Below are 18,024 nucleotides of genomic sequence, written 5' to 3'. Positions count from 1 at the left end.
GTGAAAAGCGCGTGCAAAAATTAGCCAATCAGATTCGTCCTTGTTTTACGGGATCCACTTATTGCACGCGCTGTTTGCGCTCGCGCGAAAAGTAAGAAAATGTTCTGTGGAATGGAGCAAAGTAGCGAAGGCTGTAACGAAGGGCGGAGGGTGCACGTTGAGTGAAGGAGTCGGGCCTCACTGCCCCTTTATTTCCCATCATTACTTTCAATATCCTCCTCTTCACTCGTCTCATCACCCTCTTCTAGGAGAAATTCACTTACGCATTCTGTCTTTCTCTGCACCTCTTAATACAACCCTTTCTCAAACGATCGTTTCCTCTGCTACACCCAGAGCGAAGCATGACAAGGAAAGCAGGGGACAAAGAGCCTGGGGACGAGCTACCCCCGTATACTGCCGGTTTCTGAGCCCGCAATGAAGCCAGTGAAGAAAAAAGCTATTTCATATATCTTCGAGGATATCTTCATATACGAGTACACATCAGAGAATTTCAGAGCGAGGTAAAAACATGGCTGACGATGCAGCGGTGAACGACGACAATAATACAGCTCAATCTTTTCTCTTTTATATTTTTATTTAAACCGGCATGAGTGACAGAAACAGAAACAGGTTACCAAATAACTTGCCACAGTTGCAAAACCTGGTAAAAAGAGATCCAGACTCGTACAGAGAGGAGGTGAGTGAATGCTTTCTTTTCTCGTGTAAACACGTGCTATATAACGGGACGTTACAAATACCGGATAGGGCAAAAAAATCGAAATGGATCATTAAAAGCCTAATCGATTAATCGATATTACTCGATATTATTCAATCATTGCCAATCGATTAGTCAAAATGATCAATAAAATGTCGATAATCACACGATTTGGGATCGGATTATCGATTTTGATCATAGCTAACTATGTTTTGATCAGTTAAATACTCCACATTTTGGACTGAGAAAGTCGATTTGGAAGGAAATGAAAAATGGCCAAAAACCATCATGTCCTAGCTGAAAGGTGAGGTTTCACTCGTCCTTGACAACCCAGTTGTGTCATATGGAGCAGCCAACGTACCCAACAAAGCTGGAAAATACACGTCCACTGTAGCACGAAACCAGGTAGCAGATGGTTTGGCACTCAGTCAAGTTCATACTGTTCAAGGTCACTGCACACTTTTTTTTTTTTTTTGAGGAATTGACCAAGTTCACTCCCTACTGTGTCTTAGTGTAACTTGATGTGAGCCCTAAATTTATAAAAATTGTGCTCTACCAGGCTACAGTTTAAGTTAGTATGACTATTCTTGAAGGTGAGAAACTCACTATGTCACATTCTTTAAGTGCAAACATGAGAGCAAATGCTGAGGGTGAGCTATAAGCTATAAAAGCCTGGTGTGAACTTAGAAAGTGTTAAACTGGTTGCAAAACCTCCGCAATACCAAAACACAGTGGTTACAATGGGAGGATTTTCTAGCATTGTTAACCTGGGTATATCTGTAGCTGTTGTGAGAAGGTTTTCTTACAAAAGTGTTGAAGTTTGGGGAAGTGGTTGTTTATCATTACTTGAGTGAAGTCCACAGTGCTCCAATGAAAGGTAAACCATGATATACATTCATACATTCTTATACATTCTCTTTCTACACCACTGAAACACTGTAAACTTCAATTGCAATGATAACATACATACATTTTATTTGTTATCAAATTAAAATTACAATTATAACATGCCCGTGGATAGCTGAGTTAATCTAGGCAGGTCATGTTTGAACAAGTTATAATATACAACTTAAGGTACAACTAAATACAACTGAAGGTAACAAGAGAACTAAAGAGACTAGAATTGACAACAATGACTAAAGACAACTAATAAACTAACGATATTACAAATAATAATTAACAACAGTTATGACGAGAGACTACAGATACACTAAAGCGAAATTATTGAGTATTAATGAATACATACTAGGAGGAAGATAAATTCAGCTTTACTTTTTGAACGATTTCTGTAAGATCAATATAACAGTCTTCTGAAGCTAGAATTTCAAAAAGTATTTTATGTTTTATTTTCCTCTTAAAGACATTTTTTGGAAGCTTTCTTAAATATATACTAGGCATTTCATTCCAAATTTTTGTTCCGATTCTAGAAAATGAATTCACTTGAATTGAGAGTTTAGAACTTTGTGTGTAAAAATTATTTGAGACAGAGGATCGAGTATTGTAAGAATAAATATCAGAAGTGTCTTGAAAGAGATCTTGAATGTTTCCAGAAGCATTTCTGTGTCTTATTTCAAACATAAGGTTAGCTAAAAGCTCATAATACAAAAATTTTAACGGTGAAACACTGGCATCAATAAAGAAAGGAATCGTATGTTGATTTCGCTCAGAAAAACAAATAAAGCAAAGAGCTCGCTTTTGGAGCTTGAGAAGCTTTTCAAGGTAGTAGTAGTAACAATCTTTTATTAGGAAGCTCCATCACTAAAAGTGGTTTATATAGAGGTCCTAATACTAGATATATACTATATAATGATACAATTAAAATCTATAAATTAGAGCTAAAACCGAAATAAATAAATATTTACAACATATACACTACAGAGATTAAAAAAAAAAAAAAGAAAGAAAATGAAATTAAAAAAATAATTAATTATAAAAAGCAGAAAAAAGACACTTCTTAAAAATTGGCAAACTTGCTGAGTTTCTTACAGTTCTCTCTAACTCATTGAAGTCTTTGAAACAGTGGTACCGTGAACGTTGTTTTCCCCAATTGTATTGGATTTTGGGGAGCTTTATAGTATCTTTATTGCGAGTATTGTAGGAGTGCATAGCACTCTTTCTTACAATGTCCAAGGATTGATTAAGTTGGCCATTAGTACACTTGTATGCATATATACATCGATGACATTTCCTATGTTCTTCGAGATTCAGCCATCTCAAGACTGTTAATGCATCAGTGGATGAGGATTGAAGTGATCTATCTAATATCAACTTAGCTACTTTGTTTTGCAGAATTTGCAATTCTTTCATTAGTGAGGCATTGTCCTTGTCACCCCAGACTAAATCAGCATAATCAAAAATAGGTAGCACTAAACTGTTATAAAAAAGTAACCGGGCATTATGAGGTAAATAATACTTAATCCTACGTAAAAGACCAAGGTTCTTATTAACCTTAGATGAAATATACTCAACATGGTCGGACCATGTAAAAGTTGAGGACAATATAACTCCCAAGGTGTGATTTATATGCTTGGCCCCAGGCCACCAAACCATAAGTTAAATAAGGAGTAACTAAGGATCTATAAATAGTTAAAAGAGTATGCTTTGGCAGAAAGTGCCGTAGTTTACAAATCAATCCGACAGTTCGGCTTATTTTAATAGCTACATGGTCAATATGATGTTTCCAAGAAAGATTATTGTCAATTATTACACCTAGATATGTCACAAATTCTTTACATTCTAGAGCCACATTCTTTTGTTGATCATTATCGAATATCATAATTTTGGGATGATAAGTAAGTTTTCTCTGAGCTGGTCTAAAGATAACAAAATTTGTTTTTTTAATATTTAAGGTTAATTTATTAGCCGTTAACCAATCGAACAACTTGCAGAGTTCTTGATTTACAGTTGACTCAAGGGACTTAAGATTTTTGTCAGCATATGCGGCATTCGTGTCGTCAGCAAATAAAAAAAATTTAAGTTTGTCAGAGGATTCTTGGATATCGTTGACATAAATTAGGAAACGTAAAGGGCCTAGGACTGAGCCTTGCGGTACACCACAAGTGGTATTTTGCCTTTTAGATATATAAGAGCCAATTTGCGTAGTTTGAGTTCGACCATCCAAGTAAGATGAGAACCACTTATTGATAAGACCATGAAAACCATAGGGATCTAACTTGTGTAAAAGAATTTTATGATCGATTGTATCAAAAGCCTTTTTCAGGTCAATGAATACACCACATGAGAACAAGCGCTTGTCCATATTTTCCTGTATGGTACTTAAAATGTCAAGAATTGCATGCTGTGTTGAATGCACTTTGCAAAAGCCATATTGAGATGAAGAAAGTATATCATTTTGCTCAATGAAAGATTCCATTCTGGAGTAGACCAATTTTTCGAAGATCCTATTAAAGTTAGACGGCAAAGAAATAGGCCTATAGTTGTTTGCATTAGTGTTATCTTCGGCTTTAAAAATAGGAATAATTTTTGCCATTTTTAATTTAGTGGGGTACATCCCAGATGAAATAGAAATCTTTATTATTTCCACAAGTGTACTGCTTACAACATTTGACGAGTACTTCAACAGTTGGGTAGGACATGAGTATAAACCATGAGACTTGTTATTTGGTATGCGCAAAATTTCCAATTCCACTTCAGTTGGGGTAACTAGACTGAAAGCAAACAACAAATCGGGAGAGTTAGATCTGTTCATAAAATCAAAATAATTACGCCGAACGGTTGGTAACTTATTTGCCAGTTTAGGTCCAACAGAAGCAAAATGGTCATTAAGTACGTTGGCTATTCTATTATGGTCACAGGTAACAGAATCATTATCAGTAGGGACTTTAATAGAAGTAATAGGTTTTGTGTTCTTCAATTTACGAGCAAGTACATTGTTTATTCCCTCCCAAGTTTTTTTCACCTTAGTTAGGTTATCATTAAAAAATTTAGAATAGTATTGCTGTTTACTTAAATGCGTTAAGGTACAAATTTTGTTCCTGTAAATTTTGTAGTTGGCGGTGTCACCAGACGCATATAACTTATTTTTAACTTTAATGGAGATTCTTATGCCTTTGGTGATCCATGGTTTGGAGAGCTGTTTTGCTTTGCGGTTTGAAGTTGTCTTCATAGGTACATGTTTATTTATCAATTTGTTAAACTTGTTGTAAAAAGAAGAAAATAAATTGTCCACATCACACGGTTTTTATCTGAGAGAGTATTCCAGTTCACATTAGACAGATCGGCGTTAAAACTGTCCCTAGAGAATCTAGAAAACTCCTGCAAGTTAAATTTTCTTATCTTAATTTTATCCCTCATAGACTTCAGAATACAGAATTGCGAAAAATGATCACTTATATCAGAGATGATATTTCCACTAGCCACAACTTGATCAGGATTGTTGATAAAAATGTTGTCAATTAGGGTGGTGGAGGTAGAGCGGACACGCGTTGGTTTGTCAATTGTGGGAACGAGAAAACAACTTTGAAGGGAAGTCAAAAAATCGTGACTATACAAAGATGACGCACATTTTAAAAGGTCAATATTGAAATCACCCATGATCACAATATATTTCCCAGAGGATGCAAGTTTTTCAATAGTCTCATCAAAATATGATTGAAAGATTTCAGGAGAGTTGTGTTGTCTATAAAAGATTCCACAAATAACATTTTTCTTATTCTCAAAGGGAAACTCAGCCCACAATACCTGAAAAGCTTCATTGGAGGCCCTTTCTAAAACACGATAATCAAGTGACTCATCAATGAACATTCCCACACCCCCAGACACCAGAGGTGTTGGAACATATTCAAATACGTAGCCAGGTATATGTGCGGTACACAATTGTGAATTTACATTGGTGATTTTTGTTTTAGTAACTCTGATGACATTAAAATGAAAATCTACTTCATGCAAAAGTTGAGTTTGAAGATTTTCCAGATTATGATTCAAGCTAACTACGTTGTTATGAAATATAGAAAAGCTAGAGATAGTTTCATCTTTTGACAACTTCATTTTCATTTCCTTAAAACTATGGGGGGAGAAATATCGACTAGTTATTCTGTTAGAGGAGTAATCAACGGGGTTTAAATTATAATCTAAGGTTGTATTTAAGGAAAACAAATCTAAGTCATAATTATAAGCTAGTAAGTTTCTCTAATTCCCTTTTAGTTTTACATGTGGTCGACACTGAACTATTAAACTGGCCATGAATTTCTGCCAAACATCCAGAACAACTATAATACGGTAAAATCTTCAGTATAGATCTAATAGAATTCACTGTACTTCTGTTCCTGCCTTTCATATTAGTACCATTATAAAGCATAACAGTAGTTTAACTTAGCTGCAAGGATCCTCTGATCGAGCTTCAGGGCGTTCATGCAGTCTTAACTTAGTTAAGTCGTCAATCGCCCCCAGACGAATCGCCATAGAAGTATCCATTTTGCGTAAGAAGATTGCTGCGCCTTTCGTCCAGCACCACTTGTAGTTGTATGTGTTTTCGTGTGCCTTCGCTGAGTGTAACAGCTCTTGTAGTCTCGGTGTAAGGTGGCTTTAAATTGCAATCCGATTAATTTCAGCAGAAGACGGGAGATTCAGGCCCTCGGTAGTTAGTCGACTGGCGTTACCTCTTGATGTGAGCACTATGTTCACACACAGCATAATAGCTTCACACACAATTCCGCGGTGTCTTGTGCAGATTCTCTTTCTGACATTAGTGGAATGCCCACGATCTTCAAGTTATATTGATAACTGTAATAGAGCATCTCGTCGATAGCTTTGTCAGTTCTGTCAACTTTAACTGTCAATAAATCCAACCTATGAGAGAAATTATCCAGAGCTTTTGACAAGCTGGATTCTGACTTCACAAGAGCATCATAGCTGTCGCTGAGGAATTGGACATCCTGTGTGCTCGGTAGAGCGGTGGCTGCTGCTTCGTGGTAATCCTTCTGTTCCGCCATCTTGGATTTGAGAAACTGAAATTCCTTCTTTAAATCATTCAGTTGACTCTTTAAATCCTCGTTTTCTTTTCTTAGCACTTTAACTTTGTCTCCCATTAGTCAACAGACGAAAAAAGAAAATGTCTAACCTAGCCAAACAGTAAATACACGAGAAAGAACGCGGAGCGCTAGCTGAAGCGTGCCGCATGTCGTCAAGTCGTGATAACATAGCACTACTAATATATAATGGCCAGAGCAGACCATAATAGCCCTACTCTAGTCTAAAACTACCATGTCCGTGTACCTGTATTTGTCTACATTACTACCTGAACATGACTGGCTGTTTATAGAGTACTCTAAAATTCTTAATGAGAAAAATTTCCTCTACATCTTGGCTTCATACAGAATTATGAGTTCTCCTATGGAGGTCATGATAATAGACCATATTCATATTCTTGGTATAGGACTGGAACTAGCTTGCAACTGAGGCTAATATGGGGTCTTTTCAGATGTAAATGACATTAAAAAGACCACATGAGCTTCCATTCCAAGCTAGTTCTAGTCCAATATGGAGAATACGAATATGGCCTATACTATCTCATTAGGAGATTTACAGTAAGAGTAATTTACACCTTAACTTATTCCTACAGAAATGTAATAAATAACATGTCATTTGTAAATCGTTAACATGTGTTTCTTCTGACACCTATAATCATTAAATGTGGCTCTCGTTGAAACCAAGACACTGACATAAATAGTTACTTAACTAGTCAATTACTTTTCACTGATTGGAATCTCACCTTGGTCTGTTTCACATGTATTCTTACTAGTAATATCACAGTTGAAGGGTTTAGAGCGGTTGACCCAAAACAGTTCAAGGACAGATATTTTGTTTTGCTTTCACATTAACCAGATAGCTTCAGTGTGTTTAACTTTCACCCTAATAATTCTCTTGGGTTTCTACATGTACTATGCAATGCCTCTTGAAAATATATGGCATTACAAATTGTACATTCACTTTTCGAATCAACAATTTTTTTGAAATGGATTTCACTATAAAAGTTAACGTTTCGACCGTTCAATGGTCATTTTCAAGTTGAAAGTAAAATTTTTGTATGCACTCAAATACATACAATCAATTATAAGAATGCTAATGAGACACTGACTAAAACCTAATTTTTTATTCGTAAACTTAAACCAAAACTGAACTTGTAAACAGAGTGACTCGATCCGTGTGAAGCTATTTACTTATTATAACTGTTTCACTTTTTATATCGATTCTATCGCCTTAGTGTTTTTTTTATTATTCATGCCAACACTAATTTTCTTGTATTGTTTCTATGAAAATATTTTAGAGTTTTAGTCAGTGTCTTATTAGCATTCTTATAATCGATTGTATTTATTTGAGTGCATACAAAAATTTTACTTTCAACTTGAAAATGACCATCAAATGGTCGAAACGTCGTTGTTTCTTAACGTTAACTTTTGTGGTGAAATACATTCACTTTTACTCGAAAAATATTTTAACGGTGCATGGTAGGACAAAATGTTAAGATGTCATTTTTTTTCTTGTTTCAGTTTCTTCAACAGTTTAGACACTATGAATCCAACCTGCAGATTTTCAAGCTTGATCCCTCAAATGCAAACAAAACCCTTGGAGATTTGGTTATGTTCATCAGCCAGGTATGACTACAAAGCATCCATGGCATGATTAACAAAAGAATCAATATTAATAATTGGTTAAATACAGTGTACCCTGTATCTTGTAAATGGAAAGGAAAAATGTTGAGGAATTAATGTCAGTTTCCTTATGGATGCAGTCAACTGCACGGGTACATGTAATGTTCCAGTCATGAGGATCTTAGGAGTCTGATATCTACATTGATGCTGGCTCTTTTGTTTAAAAAGGAGTGACGACTACTTCCTATTGCTGTGATACTGTTTTCATTAAAAGTTAACCCACCTCCTCCTTCCCCCCCACAATCACTGGGATTTCTCTTCTCTCCCCCCTCCCCCAACCCTCCCCTGTCCTCTTGCAATTTGCAGTATGCATTATACTGTGGTGGGTGGAGAGAGGTACACTGTACTGCAGTGAGAAAACACAAACAAAACCAACGTGACAGTCACCCCTGTTAGTCCTTGAACCCAGACCTCTCAAGATCTACATTCTATACATGTATGGTCAGTATATATCGGTAGCACTCATATATAATATTGCAGTGTGCTCATATTCAGTCTGTAGTTTTAAGATCTAGAGTGTAACCTGAAATTATACATGTATGTAGGTTGCACATTGCTATACAGATGAATTGGAACATTTTCCTCAAGAGCTTATAGACGTCCTGCAGAGACATCACAGTGTCATGGATGCTGAGCTCAGAATGGTACTGTGTAGTTCCCATCCTACATCTATGATAGGCATTTTGCACTTTTTCTTTTTAGCTGTAAATCCTTTACAAAATGTGTATCTGATATTGACTTTATTATACTTGCACATATATGTATACTTGACAACTCTCAAGGCTTACAGTGTACACTGTATGTGTAAGTCAGTTTTAGTTCATACATGTTAATTATTTATTTCTTTTTGTTTAAAAAAAATCTTCTTTGGCTTAGCATACATATTTTTAAGTTTGCAAGAGAAAAGGATTGATTCCTTTTGCTGTTAAGATCCTCAAAGTTTATTCCAATTCCACAGATGATTTGTAGAGCTCTTATACTTCTTCGAAACAAGAACTTATTATCACCTACAAGGTATGTACCCTTCATGTTGGGGATACCAAATTTCTTATGGCAATGGCAATGTACTGGTAGCATCTAAGGCCTAATTGGTCAGTCCTTATTGTAAAAGTAAAGGCTAATAATAGTAGTGGAAAGCTTTTGTAAAGGTTGTGTTTGTCGAAAATAGATGTTAAAACAACAACAACAAAAAGCTTATAATAAAGTGTATTATCATTTGTCTCACGATGTAGTCACGTGAGATGTAGATCACCACGTTTCGACTGCTTACTGCTAGTCTTCTTCAGGCGATAAAGTCGACTGATTACACGGTATCATTTATATCACAATGGTCGGCTGTGATTGGTACATTTCGATCCTCCTGTTGTTCCATTGTTCCAGTGAGTAGCTGTTCCCTCGGTGGTCCGCTGTTGTACCGTTCTCCTGTCACTGTGTACTCTGATCGTGGGCATCCATGCTTCAGGAAATTCAATTCCACTATCCCTGTTGATGTTATTTGGGTGAAGTCTTATGTGAATAGCTTCCTTGACCCTACGTGTGTGCCAGTGAGGATCTTGATCAATAAACTTGACCTCATTCCAGATAGGATAGTGGCCGGTCTTGTGGGTGTGTTCAGAAACGACGGAGGTCTGGGTACGGGCGAGTTGTATATCCCTGCCATGTTCTTTGATCCTCTCCTGCATAGATCTCCCTGTTTCCCTGATGTAGACTTTGCCACACTCGCAGGGAATCCTGTAGACAACGTTAAAACCATCCTGGTTAGCCAGGTTGGCATCATCCTTTGGTCATACTAAGTGTGACCGAAGTGTGGTGTCGGACTTGAAGACGGTGCAAATGCGTTGTTGTTCTAGGCAGCAGCGGAGAGACTCCGAAACTCCTTGGACATAAGGTAAAACGGCAGTGGATTTAAATTCCGCAACAGGCTCTCTTCTTGGGGTTGTTCGTGCCTTTGTGATCTTCTGTTCAAAAGAGGAAGGATATATGTTAGAAACAAGTACAGATGACAGATGTTTCTTCTCACCAGCGATTACTGATGGCTTGGTCATGAGATGTTTAGCCCGGTCATACAGACACTTCACAATACCGCGCTTTACTGACTGAGGGTGGTGTGAATCATACGCTAGGTACTGATCAGTATGTGTTGGTTTCCTGTAGACACTGGTGGTAAGGTGGCCATCAGGTTCTCTATAAACAAGAAGCTTATACAGCCTTTATATATCATGGAAACAGGTCGTAACCTTTTGTCTTTGGAATGTAAATTTCATCAAGTGCCAGGCTTCTGATGATAAATGTTGATCACACGCAAACTAAGTCTGTAGGAAGGAGGAGAAAGGAAGTTCCCTCTCTTTCACCATCCCCCCCCCCCCCCCTCCCCCAAAGCTGTCTTTAACCTTGAGCTCCAGTAGATGTGATTTGTGTCAAAAAAATCTTTGCCACCTACAGCTTACAAGTAAACTTCCCAGTAGTGTATATGCTTGGTGTAGAAGACATGTGGAAAAGTGTATTTTCATGAAATGATTAGTATAATACATGTATGCTTCTACACTGTACACAGTAGATGGAACGTTACCTGTAGCTCAGGTTGGAGCTGACAAGAAATGTTGCTCAACATGTTTAATGTTACTGGAACTAGGTAGTTCAAGTTTTGAATTACTATGTTCAGTTTTGTTTTGTTATTAACTCTCTTGTTTTCATCTTTAGCCTTCTGGAGCTGTTCTTTGCATTGTTCAGATGTAAGGATAAACTTCTAAGACAGGTGTTATACAGTCATATTGTCACAGACATCAAAAATATAAATGCAAAACACAAGAATAATAAAGTGAATACTGTAAGTATTGAAATTCACCCAAAATTAAATTATGATATTATATTATAATTTAATTAATTAATTTAATAAATATAATTTTTCTTTTGTGATTTTATCAGTTAAGTTTGTTCCATAACCAAAAAGCAGAAAATTGTTTATAACACATACACTATTTCTATGCATATAAATAGTCATTTACATATATTTTCTTATAGTACTTCTATTAGTTCATTTACATGTACATGTAGGTTACCATTAATGATAGTAGAGTTTGGAACATCCCACAAGAGAAACATTTGAAATTTCAGTTAAAGTATTATTTTGTTGGGTTCCAATTTTACCCTTGGTACAATTTTGGTATTTTCCTTTGTTCTGGTTTATGGTAATTAATGTATTTATAATGTACATGTAAAAAAGGAAAAAGGGCACTGTTGAATTGAGTTTGAGTTGAATATAGTTCTGTGCAGTGTCTCTGCTTACTTGTTTCTTGGTTTACATAATCCATTTACAGCACAACATAAAATAAACCATTCAGAGACGATAGTGTCGGTGGGTACACTGTAGGTACAGTCGATGAATTGATCCTCATTTGTTTGCTTTTGTTTTAGACTCTTCAGAATTTTATGTATACAATGCTTCGAGACACCAATGTCATAGCTGCAAAAAAATCACTGGATGTAATGGTGGAGCTTTATAGAAAAAATATATGGAATGATGCAAAAACTGTCAATGTCTTGACCACAGCTTGCTTTTCATCTGTGACAAAAGTAAGAGCAACTCTTAAGCCTGGTTTTCACTACAACATAAGCATGCACAAGCACAAGCATCCTGGGGCTGAGGATGCCCACAACACAAGCATAAGTATGTAGGCATACACATTGGATTGCCTAATGTTTGGTTCCATACCTCTTCAATACAGTAAAACAAGGTCACAGACTTTCCGTTATGCTTTTGCTTACAGCGGTACATTCTCACTGATATAAGCATGAGCACAGGCCCAAGCATAAGGTGGTGATGAGAATCTAACAATCCATCTGTAGCCTTACTGTCTAATTACTGACAGGACTGTATTTGCCATACATTTACTGTCCTATAGTCACAGAAACTACATACGGTAATAATTTAACTGCATGTATAAGCTCGGTAACACACTTCTTGTTAGCATATGAGTAACTGATGTTATTGTTTGACAGATTGTGGTTGCAGCTTTGGCATTCTTTCTTGGAAAAGATGAAGAAAATAAAGATAAAGAAGATAGTGATAGTGATCAAGAGGTACAGTAGCATTACACTGTTTTAATGTAAACAAACTCATTCTGTCAAGTCACCTTTGTTTTGTAATCCACTCAGTTTTTACACCGGGTGCTAAAGGCTTTGAATAATTTTTGTGCTTTTGTTAATTTTATTGTCCTGTCTCAAAATGGATTTTGTTTTACCAGCCAGACCAATCAGCAATTAGAAGAATGCTTCATGCAAGTGGAGTGAACAAGAAAACCATAAAAAAGAAACAGAAAATTGAGAAGGCCATGGCAGCTTTTAAGGTTAGTTTATTGGTGACAAACTTTTGCTATTACCATAGCTAATAAATATTATTAAAAAAATCTTTTAAAATTTGTGGAGTGTGTGTACACTGTAAAATGAACAGTACCTGGCCTTATTCAAAACACAGAACCAATTTTGACCAAAATTTAATCTTTACTATTAAATGCTAGATGTTACAGCAGGATGCCATTAGTGTAATCAGGGCTCATACGGGTCCTGTAAAACATGGAAAGCACTGGAATTTTAGTGTGGTATTTTCCAGGACTGGAAAGTCCTGGAAAAAGGCTACTGGTCCTGGAAAGTTCTGGAAATCTGTTAAACTCAAGTAAAAAATATGAAATGTATGGCAGACAGTTAGGAGAATTAACATTGAGATCTTTGGACTGAAAGGGTCAATTTTAGAGTCCTGGAAAAATCAATCTGAGTCCTGGAAAAGTCAGGACTGGAAAGTCCTGGAAAAAGCCTACTGGTCCTGGAAAGTTCTGGAAATCTGTTAAACTCAAGTAAAAAATATGAAATGTACGGCAGACAGTAAGGAGAATTAGCATTGAGATCTTTGGAGTGAAAGGGTCCATTTTAGCGTCTTGGAAAAATCAATCTGAGTCCTGGAAAAGTCAGGACTGGAAAGTCCTGGAAAAAGCCTACTGGTCCTGGAAAGTTCTGGAAATCTGTTAAACTCAAGTAAAAAATATGAAATGTACGGCAGACAGTAAGGAGAATTAGCATTGAGATCTTTGGAGTGAAAGGGTTAATTTTAGAGTCCTGGAAAAATCAGTCTGTCCTGGAAAAGTCCTGGAAAAGTCCTGGAAATTTGTTTCTGAAAAAGGGTACGAACCCAGTGTTAAGCTCACTTGGCAAACATGACGACGTAAACGATTCATGTTTTATTAAAAGGAGCTTCCTTGTGTGATGATGATCTAGCAGTGCGTCAGTCAAAGACTTCTGTAGCCTTTTTTCATGGTCATATTAACCTGTACAGTATACTATCTTTTTTTCAGAAACACAAGAAAAAATGCAAAACTCCAACAGCTGGGAACTTTTCTGCTCTTCACCTTATTAACGATCCTCAGGGTAAGATGCTTGTCTTAAAGAAGATTTTTTCAATCTGTGTTCTTGCTTGATGGGATAATGTTATCTTGTGTTTGAATAGCTATTAGTGGAACAAATTACAATGTCGTTTTCGGTAATTGTACAAAGTAGAATAAGTGTTCAGAATTTCAGGTGAGGAAAACCAGATGTGATGTGATTCTATGACTGGAAAATTTCTTTACTTTCAAACAGTGAGAGCTGGTCTTATAAATCTACAATTATACAGTAATGATGTTCAGGTTTTTACAAAGTACTTATGAGCCTGAACATAATTCTCTCCTGACTTCATGATGGTGAATGAACTGCATCTCGCACTAAACACAAGTTAATGAAGTGTTTTACATGTATATTCTGATCCACAGGTTTTAGTGAGAGATTGTTCAAGCAGCTAGAGACATCAACAGAGAGATTTGAGGTGAAATTAATGATGATGGACCTGATATCAAGACTTACCGGCATTCACCAGGTAGGATAAGTTGCTTATTTCGCGTAGTGAAAGTGAACCAGTCTTCTTCTAAACTGAGCCAGTTCAAGTATCTTAACGTAACTAATGTGTTTGTTTCTTTTTGCCACAGCTTTTCTTGTTCAATTTCTATCCATTTCTCCAGCGATACTTGCAGCCACACCAGAGAGGTAGAATATATAACTTAAAAAAGAAAGCAACATCACGTCTTGAATTCGCACACATGCAGTAATTGCAACGTATATTTTTCTATCTGTACGCAAGTATAATATCACGAGAGTTCAAATGTAAAGGTGCTTGATCATCACTGATCAGCATTTCAAGTTTGTGGAGTTTGATTCAAAACGATCTATACTGTATTTACAATCACTCTGGTAGCAAAACTTGAAAATTTGCAGTTGTTGTAAAAGACTTGGCCAAGCTTATCTGCAGATACATGTAAGAGGGAACCGATTAAATAAAGCACGCTCTGTCATTCTGTACATGTAGCCTTGTTCCAGATCACGTTTTCATCGTTGTTGCATAGAACAACATTTCATGACCATTTGCTCTTCCTCTGAGGTACTCTTGGAACATTCTACCATTTAGGCTTTCTGAGATAAGGATAACACTTTTGAAGTCGGCTACAGTATCTTCTTTATGAGAAACATTGTACCATCTATGGCTTTGATAATGTGAACTTCCTCATAAAGAAATTATTTTTCTTATCCATTAGAGGTCACCAAGCTACTGACGTGTTTTGCGCAAGCGTGTCACGACCTTGTTCCTCCAGAGGTTTGTCGTGATCATTATATACTTTCTCCTTATAAAATGAAGACGTTTTCAAATAGTCGACTGATGAGAATTTCGAAAATCTGAGTTGTTGTGTTGTTTGACAGAAGCCTTTATTTTGAATAAACAGATTCCACAGTTGACTCTGAATATATTGTAAGCACCAGATTGATCATTCAAGCTTGCTTCCCCTTTGTCGAAACTAACTTGTAAATCAGGCCTTGTGTCATCAAACCAACTGTAGCTCAAACCATGTGTAGTCAAAACTCCATCTCTTGACGTGGTGTGAGGTAGACTTAAACTAAATTATCGAATTACACTGTAAGATTAACTTTATAAAATGTTCTTTCTTTCTTCCAGGTTATTGAGTCAGGCCTAAAAGCCATCGTTAATAATTTTGTTACAGAGAGAAACTCCAATGAAGTCATGGCTGTTGGGTAAAAATCATGCATTTACTGCTACTGTTTATTGAGATCATAACATGAACAATATTGCAACTTGACAATCTTCTAGTTTCAAAGTTAAATGCAGGTTAATCGTAAGTATTACTGATAAACACGGTCAAACAGAGTCTATGGATCATGTGACTGAAAGGACAAAAAAATTAACACTGAAAACACACCACAGCTTCCCCTTGCAACATAAAATATTAGATTGCAAGAAGTGGCGAATTATGCTTTTGCAAAATTTAATTTGCATTCGAATTTTGATCTGGGGGGAACAGAAATCAAATTGTTAGTTCGCAGTCCTGGAATTTGTCAACAAAAGGTGCTACAAAAAAGTTCAAATAACCAAGTTGTGTGATGAAATTAAGAGTGCATGGTCAAGAAATGAAAGAGAGTCAGAGAGTGGCTTGTTTTCTCCAGCTCGGCTCTCCAGGCAAAGTTTTTTCAATGTAATACTTGTTATCAGCGGGAAAGAACTTGAAAGTAAAAGAATATTCCTGAGTTAGAGTAATGCATTACCATTAACTTTGGAAAAGTTTCGTTAACATTGAGCAACTAACTGTTTTTAATAGTAACTCGTTTCCTTTCTTCTAGTCTAAATGCTGTCCGTGAAGTGTGTGCTAGATGCCCACTGGTGATGACAGATGAGTTGCTTCAGGATTTAGCTCAGTACAAGACGTCTAAAGATAAAAGTGAGTGGTTTGTTGCAAGTTTAAACCTCCGAATCGTTTACTCGACAGCAAGGAGCAATTCACTAGGAGAAACCTTTTTGAGCCTTCGGTTTCCAACAGAAAGCCACTGTTGCTAAGCAACGTGATTTCCTGGTGACGTCATCTCAAATGACGTCAAGGACCACCGGCGAGTCTTTTTCCTCCTTTCTAATTGGATAATTAGAAACAGTTATTTTGCACGTGTCCACCAAAATGTGCCAAACAGCGTTACCTGTTTTCCTGATTGTTCTATAGGGCGGTGGAGCTTATATCCATTTAGGCTAAACTCTTCAAATGCGCAAACCGTGGCGTACTCCTTTAAGACTTTGAAGTTAAAGTTGGTAATTAAACAAGTGTTAACATGTTTTAACTAATTAGTACTATTCTCGACGTTATTCCTGATCTATATGTGGTCGTATGTCTTGTTGCAGGTGTGATGATGGCAGCTCGATCCCTGATACAGTTATTCCGTGCCGTAAATCCAGCTCTTCTTCACAAGAAAGACAGGGCAAGCAAACTATTCATACTGTAACTTCAATATTAGAGGGACTCGAACATGATCATTTATCAGTTTCAAGGGAACAAGGACTATGTTTGGGATTACCTTGAGGGAACAAGGGGAATCTCTATTATTATTGGGAACTTTGACGAAGATTGTAGGGAAAATGTTTACGAGAAAAAGTGACTTTTCAAGGGATCTAGGCCACATGTTAACCCTTCCTGGAAGGCCCTCATATTACTAACAATCACATCACATTTGTAACAAGGTTGTATATTGTTTAGAAGAGGAATGAGGAGGTGTGATGTGCTTGTCTGCTTTAGATTTGGGACATGGCTTATAGTCTTTTGTCTTGTTACAGGGTAAACCAACAGAGGAAAGTAAAAGCATTACAGTGAAACAATATGGCGAACTGAAAACAACAGACTTCGTTCCTGGGACGGAGGTACAGTGTTTTTATGTATATACCAGCCGACTTGTTTTATCTTTAATATGCGGAATTTCGTGAAATAAACCTACATCATGGTCTGCAGTTTACTTTGTTCATTATGTTGCAGTAGTTAACGACTCGCCTCAGATTTTATAAACTACTGTAAACAGGAGTTATTTTATCATATCAGCTCCTGGTATTTTAATCCAAGATGTCCACCCGGTCTAAAATGTCCCCTTCTCCTCTCCACTTGTCCCATTATGACTTGTCTCTCTCCACCCAAGAACAGAATTGAACTCTACATCTGTTGGGATAGCATAGCAAACCCGAGCCAGGGCTTCATTTTTTCTTAGTATTGAATGCATGATTTATCAACATAATGTTTTGATTTTGCCAGGTGCTTGATGATGAAGGTGAAGAAGACGACAACAATGAAAAAGATCCTAACCAAGGTAGCTTTGTTATCAGTCCATTTGGGACATCTGGGGACAAGTTCGCCTTGACTGTCTCTTGTCAGGGACGGTCAAATTGATTGATATCGGAGTTTTCACAACCAGAACATGGTTTGTCTTGATGACGACAAGCCAAAGTGATTTCAATATCTCTATGCTTTCAATTACTTGTGGAATCGTTTGATTGGCTGATTACGATAAGACTTTTTCGGGTGTTGGAATAACGATAGTTTACCGAAAGTGTTACTGGATCTCCAGACTGCAGTGAGGTATAAAATAGCCTGCGAGGAGGCTCACCTTTGAGTCACACGCCCGAGCGGCGAAGCGCGTGTGCGCGAGCGAGGCGATCCGGCGGAGAGCCCAGCTTCGCCGCTCGCGCCTGTGTTCGCCTAACGTGAGCCCGATCGTAGGCTAGGCTTAAAAAGACTGTGACAGAGTCTTTATGTCATCTGT

The 18,024-nt window shown here is 37.0% G+C and overlaps 3 protein-coding genes and 1 pseudogene across 3 annotated transcripts in view; 1 reads left to right on the top strand and 3 right to left on the bottom strand.

The window, feature by feature from the left end:
* The first annotated feature begins 446 nt into the window (after nt 1-446).
* LOC110055584 (protein SDA1 homolog) overlaps nt 447-18,024 on the top strand; it is a 26,083-nt gene continuing 8,505 nt past the window's right edge. The window contains exons 1-17 of the mRNA XM_020761968.2: nt 447-676; nt 8,203-8,307; nt 8,910-9,008; nt 9,323-9,378; nt 11,065-11,191; nt 11,779-11,937; nt 12,364-12,444; nt 12,609-12,710; nt 13,710-13,782; nt 14,163-14,266; nt 14,376-14,433; nt 14,979-15,037; nt 15,395-15,471; nt 16,075-16,172; nt 16,622-16,698; nt 17,051-17,134; nt 17,517-17,571. Of these exons, the coding sequence (XP_020617627.1) occupies nt 587-676; nt 8,203-8,307; nt 8,910-9,008; nt 9,323-9,378; nt 11,065-11,191; nt 11,779-11,937; nt 12,364-12,444; nt 12,609-12,710; nt 13,710-13,782; nt 14,163-14,266; nt 14,376-14,433; nt 14,979-15,037; nt 15,395-15,471; nt 16,075-16,172; nt 16,622-16,698; nt 17,051-17,134; nt 17,517-17,571 (1,504 nt within the window). The 5' untranslated portion in view covers nt 447-586. The remainder of the gene's footprint in view (nt 677-8,202; nt 8,308-8,909; nt 9,009-9,322; nt 9,379-11,064; nt 11,192-11,778; nt 11,938-12,363; nt 12,445-12,608; nt 12,711-13,709; nt 13,783-14,162; nt 14,267-14,375; nt 14,434-14,978; nt 15,038-15,394; nt 15,472-16,074; nt 16,173-16,621; nt 16,699-17,050; nt 17,135-17,516; nt 17,572-18,024) is intronic.
* LOC149103600 (uncharacterized) lies at nt 2,421-3,244 on the bottom strand. Its single transcript, XM_089273305.1, has one exon. The coding sequence runs from the start codon at nt 3,242-3,244 to the stop codon at nt 2,618-2,620; it is 627 nt and encodes a 208-aa protein (XP_089129431.1). The 3' UTR covers nt 2,421-2,617.
* Nucleotides 6,304-6,741, bottom strand: LOC149103599 (uncharacterized). The gene has a single exon (XM_089272938.1). It carries the CDS (start codon nt 6,739-6,741, stop codon nt 6,334-6,336), a length of 408 nt encoding a protein of 135 aa, XP_089129064.1. The 3' UTR covers nt 6,304-6,333.
* LOC149103598 (uncharacterized) lies at nt 9,668-10,854 on the bottom strand (annotated as a pseudogene).

This window comes from Orbicella faveolata, unplaced genomic scaffold (genome assembly GCF_042242905.1).
Source record: "Orbicella faveolata isolate gen_17 unplaced genomic scaffold, um_ofav_v1 contig_35, whole genome shotgun sequence".
Taxonomy (NCBI): Eukaryota; Metazoa; Cnidaria; class Anthozoa; order Scleractinia; family Merulinidae; genus Orbicella; species Orbicella faveolata.
This window is presented reverse-complemented; position numbering and strand designations above follow the sequence as displayed.